Raw genomic sequence first — 14,006 nt, 5'->3', positions numbered from 1 at the left:
TTATATTCTAATTTATATTTTATTTAATTATAAATAAATGTCTAATATTTCTTTTATTTAATTTGTAAATTTTTTGTTACTTTAAATATATAATTATATAGTTTATATAATTTTAATTAATATTTAAAGAAGTTAATGATTAAATTAATTTTGAATTTAGCAGAATGTTTTACTTATACAACTCCTTCTCATTAAATTTCATAATACTGCAAAATATTAATTTAGACATATAATAAATATGGATTAAGTTTAAAATACGATAATTGCGAATGGATGATTTTAAAAAAATCTAAAAAAAATAGTTAATATATATAAAAAAAAAATATTATTAGAACATCAATTTTATAAATTGTCATAAACAAATAAATATAAGTATTTAGGAATAATAATATAAGATAATATGAAGCTTAACGTATGAATGCAAAAAATAAAAGACAATTTTAAAAAACATTAATATTTAAGCCAAAAACATAAATAGGATAATAATATTATTTTAAGTAATATCTATAATGAAACAATTTCATATAATCACAATTTTAATACGCAATTGCGAAAAATATAATGAAAGATTTAGAAGTTAAAAACTTGTAATAAATATCAATTAAATACTCAAAAAACATAACAGATTAACATAATTTAATATAGAAACATGAAAATTAAATAGAAAGTTAAAGATAAATGTTATAATTGAATAATGGGAATAAATAAAACTGTAAAAGGTAAAATGAATATAAAAAAAGAAAAATTTAAAAATACAATAAAAAACTAAAACCTAAAAGATTATATATCTTATTATATTAAATAAAAAACAAGTAATTATTAATAAAATGTAAAGAAAGACACTCATTCAAAAGTCTTATTCATAAACATTAATATCAGTATTTTGAAAATTAAAATTAACATAAAAATATTTACGAATTAATAACAAATAAAAATATTGGTACTTTCTAAAAAATAACAAAATGGATATATAAATACTATAAAAAATAACTGAATATCTAGTAAACAAATACAAGGAAAATAAAAAGTGAAATTAATGAAAAAATAATATTATAAATTAAATTTGTGTATCGATAAATATAATACAAATATAAAGTATATTAAATTAAAATTTGTGAATATTTATTTTCAGTTTTTGACTATTTTTTTAAATAATTATTAAATATATTTTGCCTCTCTTATATATAAGAATTTATTAGATAATATTTCATAAGATATATTTATGCAAAAATATTATATTTTAAATAAAATAAAATTATTATTATTTTGTTTTTGGATTACAAAAAAAATAAATAGAAAATCTCTTGATTTTTTTAACTAATATATTTCTTTTATAAAATCTGTTTAATAAAATATAATTAATCCTTATCTTACGAAGTTAATATATATTGCATTTTAATGAAATCCCAATAAAAAGTATTTAATAATACACCCTTCATAGTGCTTATTTATTATAAATTAAAAAATTAAAGTATTTTGAGCTGTATAAGAAGTAAGCTAAACTCTATTTTTTGTTTGGTAATACATATTTAAATATGAAAAGCTAAATTAAAATATTCTCCTTTTGGAAAAAGTTTTACACATTTATCAATGTAATATTTTATATTACCCTAAGTTAAAAAATTTATTTATAATTTTTGATATTACGGATTAGCTAAACAATATGATCAAATCGATTTTTTATTTGCACATAGGAAAAATTAAAATTTTATAAGAAAAATGCAATAAGTATTTTACTAATTGAGACAATAATTAATTTTTATAATTTATATATATTATTTTTATAAATTCTCAAAAATTAATATTTTATTATATTCTGATTTGCCTTGCACAAAATATTAGCTATATTTTCGTTACATTATATTAGATAATTTGTTTTGAAAAAAATAGCAGTTTCTTCTATATTAATTTTGTTGATTTCTGGATAAAATAATTAGATTTTTTTAAAAAAATTAACGAATTTTTCTTTCTGTGCGTACAACATAAAAATTTAATTAATTATAAATATTTTAAGTTAATTACTTTATTTTTTATTTTTTTTAAAAAAAAAAATTAAATAAAATGTTTATTATAAAATTATTTTTCGATTATTTAATATATTTTTTATTTAAGATTTAATAATAACAATTATAATATTAATAAATCTTCTTGTTATAAATAAAATAAAAATTAACTTTTGCATTTTTTGTTTTGTATTGTTAAAATTTAATAAAATTGCAAGAAGAACATAAATATTAATAAAAATATCTCTTCAAGCAAGAGGTAATTTTCCATTATTTTCTTATTTAAATTGTTCTACATGATTAATATAATTAACAAAATGCTTAACTTTATTCAGAACAGGTAATGTTTCTGCTGAAATAACATACCCAAGATCTTCTTCGATTTACATTGAGAGCTCAATAGAATCGAATTCATCTAATCCATGTTCTGATAATTATGATTCAATATTAACTGCTTATTTGTTTGTTGTCCTGAAGTAATTTTTAACTATTTTGATAACATAAGCTTCGATATCTTCTTTTTTTTAAGAGTTATTTGAGTACGATTTACTATTTGTCCATCTACATATTGAGTAATATCTTTTTTGGATCCTTATTATTTAGAGGATTTAGCAACTTCTTTACTAGCGAATTAAAATTATATATTGCTATTTAATCTAACTTTTTAACTAAAATTAAGAATTTTTCTCAACATATTTTTTTATCGAAATTAATTTTTTTTTTAAATTAATTGTATATTTTTTATTTTCTTAAATAAATAAACATGAAGAAAAATAAAATAAAATACAATCAATTTAAATTAAATAAAAGTATTTTTATTTATTACAAACAAATTTGAAAATCAGTTCTTAATAAAAAATTTTAAGACTGTTTTTTTAATTAAATAAATATTTAAATCTGTTCTCCAGTTAAATCTAAATGGTTTAAATTTTATTTAATATGAAAAAAATATATATTGTATTTCGAAAAAAAAATATTTTACCTCCCCTTACATGTATTTATTTAGCTTAATTAATTTTTTTTATATTTTTCAATTTTAAAAAATACACTTACTATATTTAAAAAGAAGAAATACATTTTTATTAAAAATTTTAATTTTAATATTAATAAATGATAAATTTGCTTTTTGGAATATATATGAAAACATATTAATTTTTTTCAAAAAGTTAAAAATTGTATCTTTGATATTCTTTTATTGATATTATATTTATTATAATTAAAAGTAAATAAAATTACAAAATTATATAAATTACAGGTTAAGATAAAGTTTATTTTTAAATTAATTAAGTAGATTTTTATGACGGATTTTTTTTTTGTAAAAAAAAGATTTAGATAAATTGTTTAAAATATATAAACTGTATAAGAACTATTTCCGAAAATAAAATAAAAATAAAAATAATGAAAGGAATCAATTCTTAAAATTTACAAATGTATAAAAAACATATCTACAGTTCTAAATATTTATAAAAATCGAATTTAATATTTAAATTTTTTTAAAACTCAATTGAATTGATTCCAAAAATTTTTAAAAGCATTTGCTAAAAATGTTCAAAATTTAAAATAATGCGAATATAATAATTATAATATATTGGTTTTCTCTTAGATAAAATTTTTATGTACTTTCATTAATAGATAACTGAATATAAATAATTAACAGATGAATTTATTAATTAAACCAATAAAAATAAATTTAAATACAATATTTACATAAATAAATAAATATAAAAAAATAAAATTTATACCTTAAAGTCCCATTAATTAAGACTTTTATAGATTAATATTTTTATGCTTTATATTTTTTTAATTTAGACTTTTTAAAATTAGAAAAAAACACATATTGAAAAACCGTTTAGTAAAAATAAGTATTCTAAAATTTTATTTTCCAAGCAATTTATTTTAGAGATAATTTTTATATTGTATTACATTTTATCTAAAAATAAAAAAAATCAAATTCTTATATTTTCTTTAATTTCATAATTTATAAATATAGTAAAAATTAATATATTAATTTTTAAGCTTAAATTAAAAAAAAAATTATGATTAAGAGCTTTATAAGAAATAAGTTAAAACCTTAATAATGGTTTTTAGAAAAAGTAATAAGTTTTTTCAAATCAATTTTAAATAAAGTAGAAGTAGAGGAGGATACAAAATCAATAATAGTTTATAATATATATTTATATATTCGATCAAAAAAAAAAAGTCGAGAAAAATGGATAAAGGCATTTTTTGTTTGTTTGTTAAGTTAAAAAAATAAATACAGAAAAAATAAAAAAACGAATATGAAGCAAAAAGTATATACAATTAAAAATCATTTATCTTTTTTAATTAAAGATTCAACGAATTCAGTTTCCAAATCATTTTCTTAAACATCCTCAATATCATAGCTCATACCTTAAATTTAAGGCAATTTAATATTTGAATTAACCGGAGTTTCATAAATAGGTCTAGGTCTATTGACTTTAGCTATTTTTTCAATATTAGTGTATGAAAGAAGAGGAGAATTAACGTTTAATTAGTAAAGATTATCCCAATTAATATCATAAAAAAATCTATGACTTTTAATATCATCAAAAGATTAAGCACCTAATCTTTGAAATGGATTTGTTTAAAGAAAGCTTTGTATCAATTCTTTTAAATAAGGAGAAAAATAATCAGGAAAAACAGGTTTATTTTCAATAATTAATTACGTAATTTTATCAAAATTTCTATTTAAATCTTAAAAGGGTGGATAACCAGCAATTAATTCAAATAAAAATATGCCTAAACACCAAAAATCGACATTTTTATTATGACCTTTACCTAATACTATTTCTGGAGCTAAATATTCAGCAGTCCCAGCAAAAGTATAAGTCAATTAATCCTACAAATCACGTTCTTTACATAGCCCAAAGTCAATAATTTTAGCATGACCTTATTTAGATAATAATACATTTTCAGGTTTAATATCCCTATAAATAATTTTGGCGGTTTCATGCAAATATTAAATAGCTAAAATAATTTCTGCAATTATAAACTTGGCTATTTTTTCCGGAAACTATCCTAAATATTTTAGTAAATTATATAATTCCCCTCCTTCTAAATATTCCATAATTAAATAAACTTTTTTTTCGGTTTAAATACAATATTTTAATTAAACTATAAATGGATTATTACAATTTATTAATATATTTTTTTCCAACATTGTACTTTCTATTAAATCCTAATTAACCATATCTATTTTTTTTATTGTTTTCATTGCGTATTTATGTTAAGAACTCTTTTTTGTAACTAAATATACTACTCCAAACCCGCCTTTGCCTAAAGGCTTTTCGATTACAAAATCTTAAATTGTTACTTGTTTTCTTTTTCTATCACTACCATTTGAACTATTAGATTTTCGTAAACTTTACTTTTAAAAATTATCTGATTATTATTAGCTTTCTTACTAACTTTCTTATTAGCAGGTACTTACTATTAAACGTATTTATGGATTTTATTATGTTAAATCTGGATTTTTTTATACAAACAATGAAGATCGATTTTCATTTATAAAACTAGGTTTGGTATTTTTTTCGCATATGTTTCCCATTTTTTTTATATTTATGTTTTTTTTTTAAGTGTTTAATTAGAAAACTTTTAATTTTTTTTTTCTTTGCTTTTATTTTGTGGTAAGGTAATTTATTTTGCTTGTTTACTTTAAAAAATTAATAAATAATATTTTGAAAAATTACATATATTTTTTATTTTTTAAAGATAATAAAATTATTTGATTTTTTAATAAATTTTACAATTAAAAAATATGTTTTCAAATCTTTATTTTTTTATAAACGAAAAAATAAATATAATTTAAATTTATTTCATATTTATAAAGCATGTATTGATAAAAAAAAAGTAAATAAAATATATTTGACTTTTTTATTTTTTTTTTAGAAAAAAAAAAAATAATAATAATAAAAAAAAAATTATATCAAAAGCAAAATAAAAATATTCATATATAAATAAAAATTAAATTAATAAAAAATGTCGTAATAAATTACTCCAAGTCGTATGACATTAGCTCTTTTTAAATAAAAAACAATATCAGCTCGTAAAGGTCATGAACTATTGAAAAAGAAATGTGATTGCTTAAAGACCAGATTTCGTTCAATAATGGTTGCATTATTAGATAATAAGATGAAGATGGATGAAGAAATGTAAAAAGCTTTTCTCTTATTTGCTGAAGCTTAATGGGCAGCTGGATAATTTAACTCAATAGTAAAAGATTCAATAAAAAAAGCTTTTATAAGAGTAGATATAAGTACAGAAAACATAGCAGGTGTAATGCTTCCTAATCTTAATTTGAAAGAATTGGAAGATTCTGAAGGAAACTTAAGTCAATTAGGTTTAGATAAAGGGGGTTTAGCAATTTAAAGAACTAGATAAAAATTCAAAGAATGCTTATATTTACTTGTTAAAGTAGCTTCACTTTAAACCAGTTTTGTTACCCTTGATGAAGTTATTAAAGTTACTAATAGAAGAGTAAATGCATTAGAACATGTTGTTATTCCCGAATACATGCGTATTTAAGTTTACATTAATTAAGAATTAGACGAAATGGCAAGAGAAGATTTATTTAGAATCAAAAAAGTTCTCGATAATAAAAGGAAAGTTATAGCTGAAGAAGATGCTGAAGTTGCTAAGTATGAAGCTATGATGGCAGCTAAAGGTGTCAAAGCTTAAGGTGGAGGAAATTTAATTGATTAAGACGATAAAATTTAAGATGAAGATATCGTTTTTTGACGATTTTATTAATATTTTTTTTTTAAACAAAAAAATAATATGCATTAAAAAAATTGTTTTTGGACAAAAAAGCATTCCATTATAAATATATATTTATGCTTATTATTATTATCATCATTTTTACTAAATATTTTTTAATTATCTTATTTTTATATTTTATTTTCAAATTATATAATTTATTCAAAATATACAAAGTATTAATAATTAATTAACTAAAATGGTTAAAAATGTTAAAATATTATTTATTTTAATAGATGGTATAGGTGATATTGGTATAAATGAAAAGCAAAAAAAAACACCTCTTCAAACAGCCAATATTCCTACATTTGATGCATTAGCAAAGTCAGGTTTTATATAGTTTTTAAAAAAATATTATTATACATATTAAAAATAAAGGAATAAATGGATTAATGGATCCAGTTGAAACGGGTTTAGCATGTGGCTCAGATACAGCTCATATGAACATATTCGGATATATTCCATTTGAATTATATAGAGGAAGAGGAGCTTTTGAAAGCATTGGAGCAGGTTTAGATATGGATTATTCTGAAATAGCTTTTAAGTGTAACTTTTCCAATATGGATCCTGAAACAAAAGTAGTAAAAAAAGAAGAGTTGATAGGGATTTTGATAAATGGGGACTTGAATTAATAGATACAATAAATGGTTTAAGAGTTCCTGGTTTTCCTGATCATTTTATTAAAGTATAACATGCAACAGAACATAGGTGTGGAGTTATTCTTTCTGGGCCAGGCCTCACAGACAAAATTACAGGCACAGATCCACTTAAGGATAATTTAGTCTTAAGAAAAGTGGTAGGAACAAATTAAGAAGGTAACTACACTGCCCAAATAGTTAATTCTTTAAGTGATGAAATACATAGAGTTCTTGAAAATCATCCTTTAAATAAAGAAAGGGCTAAAAAAGGGCTTGTTAAAGCAAACATTGTATTATTAAGGGGTGCAGGAATGAAACTAAGTATTTATTTTTTAACAAATAAAAACTCAGTTTTTTATAGAAGTAGAAACATTTGAGGATAAACATAAAATTAAACCATTTATGATAGCACCAACAGCAATAATAAATGGTTTAGGATAAACTTTAGGGATGAAAATAGTTAAAGCAGAAGGTGCTACAGGTGATTATCATTCAAATTTCAAAAGCAAATTTTAAACTGCATTTTAATTCTTTTAATAAAATCCTTAGTTTAATTTTGGATTTCTACATGTTAAAGCTGTTGATGACTGCGGACATGATAAGGATTTGGAAGGAAAAATTAAATATTTAGAAATTATTGATTAATGTTTAAATGATTTTTTGTAAAATGCTTAATCTAATAATTTGGCATAATAGGAATATATAATCTGCCTTACCGGAGATCACACTACTCCAGTTCAAGTAGGAGATCATTCTTTCGAGCCAGTTCCTGTGGCTATTTCTTCAAGTTCTTCTACAATTAATTTATTAAAAAAAGATAATAACAGTTAAAAAAATTTATTTAATGACTAAGTTCAATAATATGATGAAGTAAGTGCATGCAAAGGTGTTTTAGGAAGATTTGTAGGAAGTTAATTAATAGAAATTTTATTAAAACTTAGAAATCATTTATTATTATAAAAATGAATTAAGATTTTATAAGATAATAATATTTATAATAGGATTATATATTATTATAAACGAATTAAAAAATCAATTTAAATATTTTTATAAAAAAATTTCTTAAATTATAGGTAATTTATAATTGGAACATACTTTTTTATCTAAATAAGTAAAAATAAAATAAATAAATTAAAATGTCTGCAAGGTTAAAAAAAAATGATTTACTCATAATTTTATATTAATTATGTTTCATTTATTTAATTTTCTAAATTAAATATATTATTTATTTTATTCAAAAAACTTTTATCAAATGTACTATCTTATATATATAAATGATCTTTCAATTAAAATATTAAGTAAATTATCATATTAAAAAAAAAGCTGAGTATATTTAATTTTTATATAGTTCATTTAAATATTATAATACATTAATCGTAATCCAAAAATTTTTTTTTTAAAGCTTAGTACAATCATAGATTATATTTCCATATATAAGTAAAAATTTACAGAATTAATTCAAATTTAAATATTTTCTTATTAGAATTCAATTTAAATATCTTTTTTTTACTCAGATATAAAAAATATATTAAACTAAATTATTCAATAATTATTTATAAAACTAATTATGTTTTTTTATTAAGTTTATGCAATTTTATATTTTATATTATTTTAAAATCCTTTTCTCGATAAAAAATTTAAATAGAGAAATCAAAAATGTTTCACATTTTTGTCTGATTCTTTTTTAACTAAAAATTAATTTAATTTTATTATTACTTTTTTAAACTTGTTTAAAATATATTAAAAACTAGTTTTCTTATAATTTATTTAAAAATAATTTTTATTTGAAGTTTATTTTTAAAAATCAATTAAAAATCATAACATTTTAATTAAGTTAAGAACATTTATTTTCTATTCCTTCTATAACTATAGTTTATTTATAAATTTCATCATAGTTAGTTTCTATTTTTTTCTATAATCTACTATATTTCGCTTAATGAATATACTTTCTAGTTTTTTTGTAAGTTCATTTATTTTTTTGCTATACATATTTTATATTTATGAAAAAGCAAGCTGAAAACCAAACTTAAAGAATAAAAATTATTTTTAATTAAACTAATATAGTTTTCCATATGATATATTTTACTCTAAATTTTAATTTTAAAAATTATTTAATATATATTTTTAGAAATAATACTATTATTTTTGTTTATTATCATTTCTAATTGATTTCTCATTAAAAAAAAAATAATAGTTAAAATACTTTTGTTACCCTTATTATATTTACTTTATTATTTTTTAAAAATAAGCCAAAACGATTACTTTATTAATTAGTATTATCGAATAATTTAATAAATATTAATTTATTTACTTATTCTACATAAGTATTAAAAAATATAAAAATTTCACATATAAATAATTTTAACAATATTCATTTTAAAGTCAATGCAAAATAAAAAGATATAAATATTTGATAAAAAAAATATAGAAATCAAAAAACAAAATAAATAAATTATATACTAAAAAATCAATTATAAGAAAACAAAATAAATGTATTTTAGAAAATGGACGCGTATGGAATGGTGGGATTCCATAAGATATTTTAAAAAATATAATCTCCTAGATTACAAAGAAGAACATCGTCATTTCCATTTATTTCCTCCAATTTGGACATAATATTTGCCTACAAGATAAACTTTAAGAAAACCTTTTTAAGAGGATAAAGATCTAAAGTTATAGAAGAATTTAATAAAGATTTTATTTGATAGATACCCAGAATTAAGATATGATACAAGTGGAAGAGAATCCTTAATTCATAATAATATGGAAACATAATATAGCTATAGTACTCGTTTTATTTTAAAATAATAGGAATTGATGAAAAATGGATTAACTTAAGAATAAGCGTTCAAAAAAACAGAAGTAATGTTTTAAGACAGAATTTAAAGAAAAGTTGACCAAAATAATTTAACTAGAGGGTTAGCAGTTAATAATAGAGCAAGATCTTTTATGAACTATTATTAATAATAAGCAGAAAAAGAATCTAGATTAAAGGTATTGAGAATGAAAAGAGACTTAAAATAATATTAATAATAAATGCATGATTTCGAATAAATATAATAAGATGATGGAGGTATTTACAACAACAAAAATATAATTAAAAAATAAATATATAAAAATAGATAATGAATAAGATTATTTAGAAACATAAGAAAATATTTATAATCGTGTACTTTTCAAACTACAAAATTAAGGTCATAAAACAACAGAAGCAAAAGAAGAAGAAAGAAAGCTAAGCAATTCAAAGGAATTCATAGAAAGAAATGAAAATATGTTTAAAGTGTATTATTAAAGAGCTGCTATTTACGACCGTCTTTAAGGTCTATCAGATTAATAAATACAAGAAGAAGTTAGAAATTCTCCTACTAAAATGAAAAACAGGGTAAGAAAATTAATTAAAAAATTAGAAAAGTTAAATGTAGTATTAAGGCCTGATGGTACAGTAGACTTTTCTTAAGTAAAAAATGAAAATTTGCGTGCTAAATTATAAGAAAATTTATACGTAAAATATGCTTTGATGTAGAAAGATTTAGAATTCGAGTTTCCTCATAAAGAGCATTAAATGGATTAAGCATTAGTATTAAAAAAACAATTAGAAAAAGTCAGATAATAATAAGAAAATTATACTAGAGATATAATTTAAATAGCTGGTTCACCTTTTAAAATGATTTAATAAATTCAAAGTTATGAAAATACTCATGATAGTACTGAAGAATTAGCTCAAAAATAAAAAGAATAATAAAGATTAGGTACTATTCAATTAGAACAAAACTATTTACAGTCTCTTTCTAAACCTCTATATGAATCTTAGGGTACTTATAAACTTTTTGAAACATATGAAGAAAGAATGCTTAGAATTGAAGAAAAGTGGTTAAGAAAATAATTAAAGAATTAAGATAAAATAGGTTTTTTTTATACAATAAATTTTTATTTCTCATTATATAAATAAATTTATCTATATTAAAAAAAAAAATAATAGATGATGATAAAGAAAATAGATTAATTGAAATTATAGATAGATTACGAAGATTAAAATATAAAATTGATTAACAAAGTTATAAAAATGCAAAGTAATTAATTTTTGAAGAACATGAAGTTTTTGGAGAAGATTTATTATAAGATGAGAAACATTCCTATGAAGATTTAAGAAATTATCTTTATTAAACTTAAGAAGAACGTAGGAAGTCAGACTTAGATATTTAAAATGATAACAAAATAAATGAAATGATTTAAATTAATGAATTTTATGAAGATTTATCAAATCCCTATGACAAAGCTTATTTATCAAAAATCAATCTTAAAGACACTATAGAATTTAAAAAAAGTAAAGAATAAAAAATATAAGAATTACGATTCATTAAAGAAAGCTAAGAAGGTTTAGAAGAAGATTAACAAAACGCTCTTGATTAATTAGAAGATAGCTAAGAAAACGATGAAGGTCTTATGACTATGCAAGAATATGAAAAAGGCTTAGAAATGGATTCTATTAAAATAAATAAGAAAGATTCTGAATAATTAGTTGATGAATCTAAGTAAAATAATGAAAAGAGAAAAATTGTAGATTTTATTAATAAAGCTAATAGAGAAAAAAAAACTAAGTCCAAGACTAAAGTAGAATGATTTTTATAAAAAACAATTAGAATATATCTAATTGTTTTTTATATTTTTTTTTTAAAAAAAAATTATTTATTATTAAATTAGCTATATTTTATTATGTTTTAGAATATATAAAATATACATATTTAAAATCATTAATAAAATATAAAAATTTATATTATAATAAAATGTAATATTGTTTTTTTAAATAAAAAATTATTATAGATATTAAATGATACATAAATATTAACTTTTATTTTTATATATTTTATATTATAATTTTATTAAAGTATAATAATTTGCAAATTTAAAAAAAAAATTATTTTAAATAATATTTAATTACTTATTCTTTATATGTTAAATATTTAGATAGTATATAAAAAATAACTATTACATAAACATTATATGATTGAATATGAATTAAATAAAGATTTTTCAGTGAAAATAATATGTTTTAAAATTTTAATTTACAAAGAAAGTAAATAAAATTAAAATATTTTTTTTTATTTTAAATATAATTAAAAATACTAATTAACATAATTTTATATTGATTTTTAACGAAATTTTATTTGTAAAAAAATTCATAAAATTAATAATGTTATTTTCTAAATAAATAAATTTATTAAAAATGAAAATTTTATACATTTTTAATATTATCTATAAATAATAGTGAAGAATTATAAAAAATATAAGAAATATCAAATTATAGAAATATACATATCATATACACAAAAAAATTTAAAGAGGAATATATTATTATAATTGTAAAAATATCAGAGAATATAGCTAAACATGCTTTATAAATAAAAATAAAAATAAATATTGATAAAAATATTTTTTATCAATCAAAATATATATATAAAAAAAAAATAATTAGAAAACCAAGAAAAAATTATCTATTTTTTTATCCTTGAACAATTTCTTAAAAATATTTCATTTTATTTTGTACTATATCAGATTATATAATATATAGACTGTAGAATTCAATTATGTTTTTTATTTATTAATTTTTTTTTGCTTCTTTATTTAAAATTTATATATTAAGTTTATATTAACTAAATATAAAATGCTAATTAAACTAGCATATAAACTATTAAAAATTTCGTAGATCTTATAGAATCAAATTAAAATTATGTTTACAATAATTTAAATAAAAAGAAAAATAAAATTGATATTTTTTGCTTAAATAATTATTTTAGATATTTTTATAAATAATTATATAAAAATAAAAGGAAATATTTTAAAAGTATATATTGAATAAAATAAAATTCGACTTGTAAGATAAAATATAAAAATTTTTAAAAGTATATTTATAAAAAAACTATAAATTAGTAAGCAAATATGATAAATATTTATGATATAATTTTAAAGATTTTCAAAATAAAATATAAAAAAATATTAACTTAATATATTATACTAATAAAAACAAAAAACAAAAAAATAAAAAAATAAAAAAAAAAAAAAATATAATATAATATAATATAAGTAAAAAATAACTTTAAAATAAAAATAAAAAGTAAATTATATTTTAAAAATATTTAAATATAAAATATTAATAAAAAATAAAAATAAATTATAAAAAATTAAAAAAAAAAAAAAAATATATATATATAGATAAAAATTGTTTTGATTTAATAAAAAAAAAAAATTATAAAATTCTATTATTTAATTTATATATTATTAAAAATATGTATATATACATATATATATATATATATATATTTATATATATAAATAATAGTTTAATAATGAATTTATGGGATTTAATAAATTTTTTTTTTTTTAAAATTAAATATATAAAAATAAAAAATAATTTAAATTTAATTTATAATTTAAAATTTGTTAAAAGTTTATAATTATAAATATATTATAATATATAAAATAAAAATATACATATAAATATAATATAAAATTAAATTTAAAATAATATTTTCTATATATAGAAATTTTATGACTAAGAAAATGACAAATATATAGAAAAAATTTTAATTAA

At 17.8% G+C, this 14,006-nt stretch overlaps 4 protein-coding genes across 4 annotated transcripts, besides 8 other annotated features; 3 read left to right on the top strand and 1 right to left on the bottom strand. All coding sequences in view use genetic code 6, as the record gives it.

Annotated features, from left to right (window-relative positions):
* Positions 1 to 4,311: 4,311 nt before the first annotated feature.
* Positions 4,312 to 5,571, bottom strand: IMG5_194320 (ribosomal protein s6 polypeptide 6, putative; the record flags this gene model as incomplete). The annotated part of the gene is made up of 2 exons (XM_004024972.1): positions 4,312 to 4,951; positions 5,018 to 5,571. The coding sequence occupies 2 exons, from the start codon at positions 5,569 to 5,571 to the stop codon at positions 4,312 to 4,314; spliced, it is 1,194 nt and encodes a 397-aa protein (XP_004025021.1).
* Positions 5,572 to 6,002: 431 nt separating this feature from the next.
* On the top strand, positions 6,003 to 6,761 carry IMG5_194310 (vacuolar ATP synthase subunit d, putative; the record flags this gene model as incomplete). Its single annotated transcript, XM_004024971.1, has 1 exon — positions 6,003 to 6,761. One exon carries the CDS (start codon positions 6,003 to 6,005, stop codon positions 6,759 to 6,761), a length of 759 nt encoding a protein of 252 aa, XP_004025020.1.
* Positions 6,762 to 6,978: 217 nt separating this feature from the next.
* On the top strand, positions 6,979 to 8,383 carry IMG5_194300 (hypothetical protein; the record flags this gene model as incomplete). The annotated part of the gene is made up of 3 exons (XM_004024970.1): positions 6,979 to 7,103; positions 7,371 to 7,738; positions 7,779 to 8,383. The coding sequence occupies 3 exons, from the start codon at positions 6,979 to 6,981 to the stop codon at positions 8,381 to 8,383; spliced, it is 1,098 nt and encodes a 365-aa protein (XP_004025019.1).
* Positions 8,384 to 9,933: 1,550 nt separating this feature from the next.
* Positions 9,934 to 12,037, top strand: IMG5_194290 (hypothetical protein; the record flags this gene model as incomplete). The annotated part of the gene is made up of 2 exons (XM_004024969.1): positions 9,934 to 11,322; positions 11,397 to 12,037. Exons 1-2 carry the CDS (start codon positions 10,458 to 10,460, stop codon positions 12,035 to 12,037), a joined length of 1,506 nt encoding a protein of 501 aa, XP_004025018.1. The 5' UTR covers positions 9,934 to 10,457.
* Positions 12,038 to 13,432: 1,395 nt separating this feature from the next.
* Positions 13,433 to 13,483: a microsatellite.
* Positions 13,435 to 13,478: a microsatellite.
* Positions 13,441 to 13,480: a microsatellite.
* Positions 13,484 to 13,552: 69 nt separating the features above from the next.
* Positions 13,553 to 13,618: a microsatellite.
* Positions 13,554 to 13,602: a microsatellite.
* An 81-nt stretch (positions 13,619 to 13,699) lies between the features above and the next one.
* Positions 13,700 to 13,746: a microsatellite.
* Positions 13,747 to 13,864: 118 nt separating this feature from the next.
* Positions 13,865 to 13,925: a microsatellite.
* Positions 13,865 to 13,940: a microsatellite.
* Between the last annotated feature and the right edge of the window lie 66 nt (positions 13,941 to 14,006).

Source organism: Ichthyophthirius multifiliis (assembly GCF_000220395.1).
Source record: "Ichthyophthirius multifiliis unplaced genomic scaffold scaff_1120509251392, whole genome shotgun sequence".
In the NCBI taxonomy this organism is placed as follows: domain Eukaryota; phylum Ciliophora; class Oligohymenophorea; order Hymenostomatida; genus Ichthyophthirius; species Ichthyophthirius multifiliis.
Note: the sequence above shows the minus strand (reverse complement) of the source record. Positions and strands in the feature narration are given on the sequence as shown.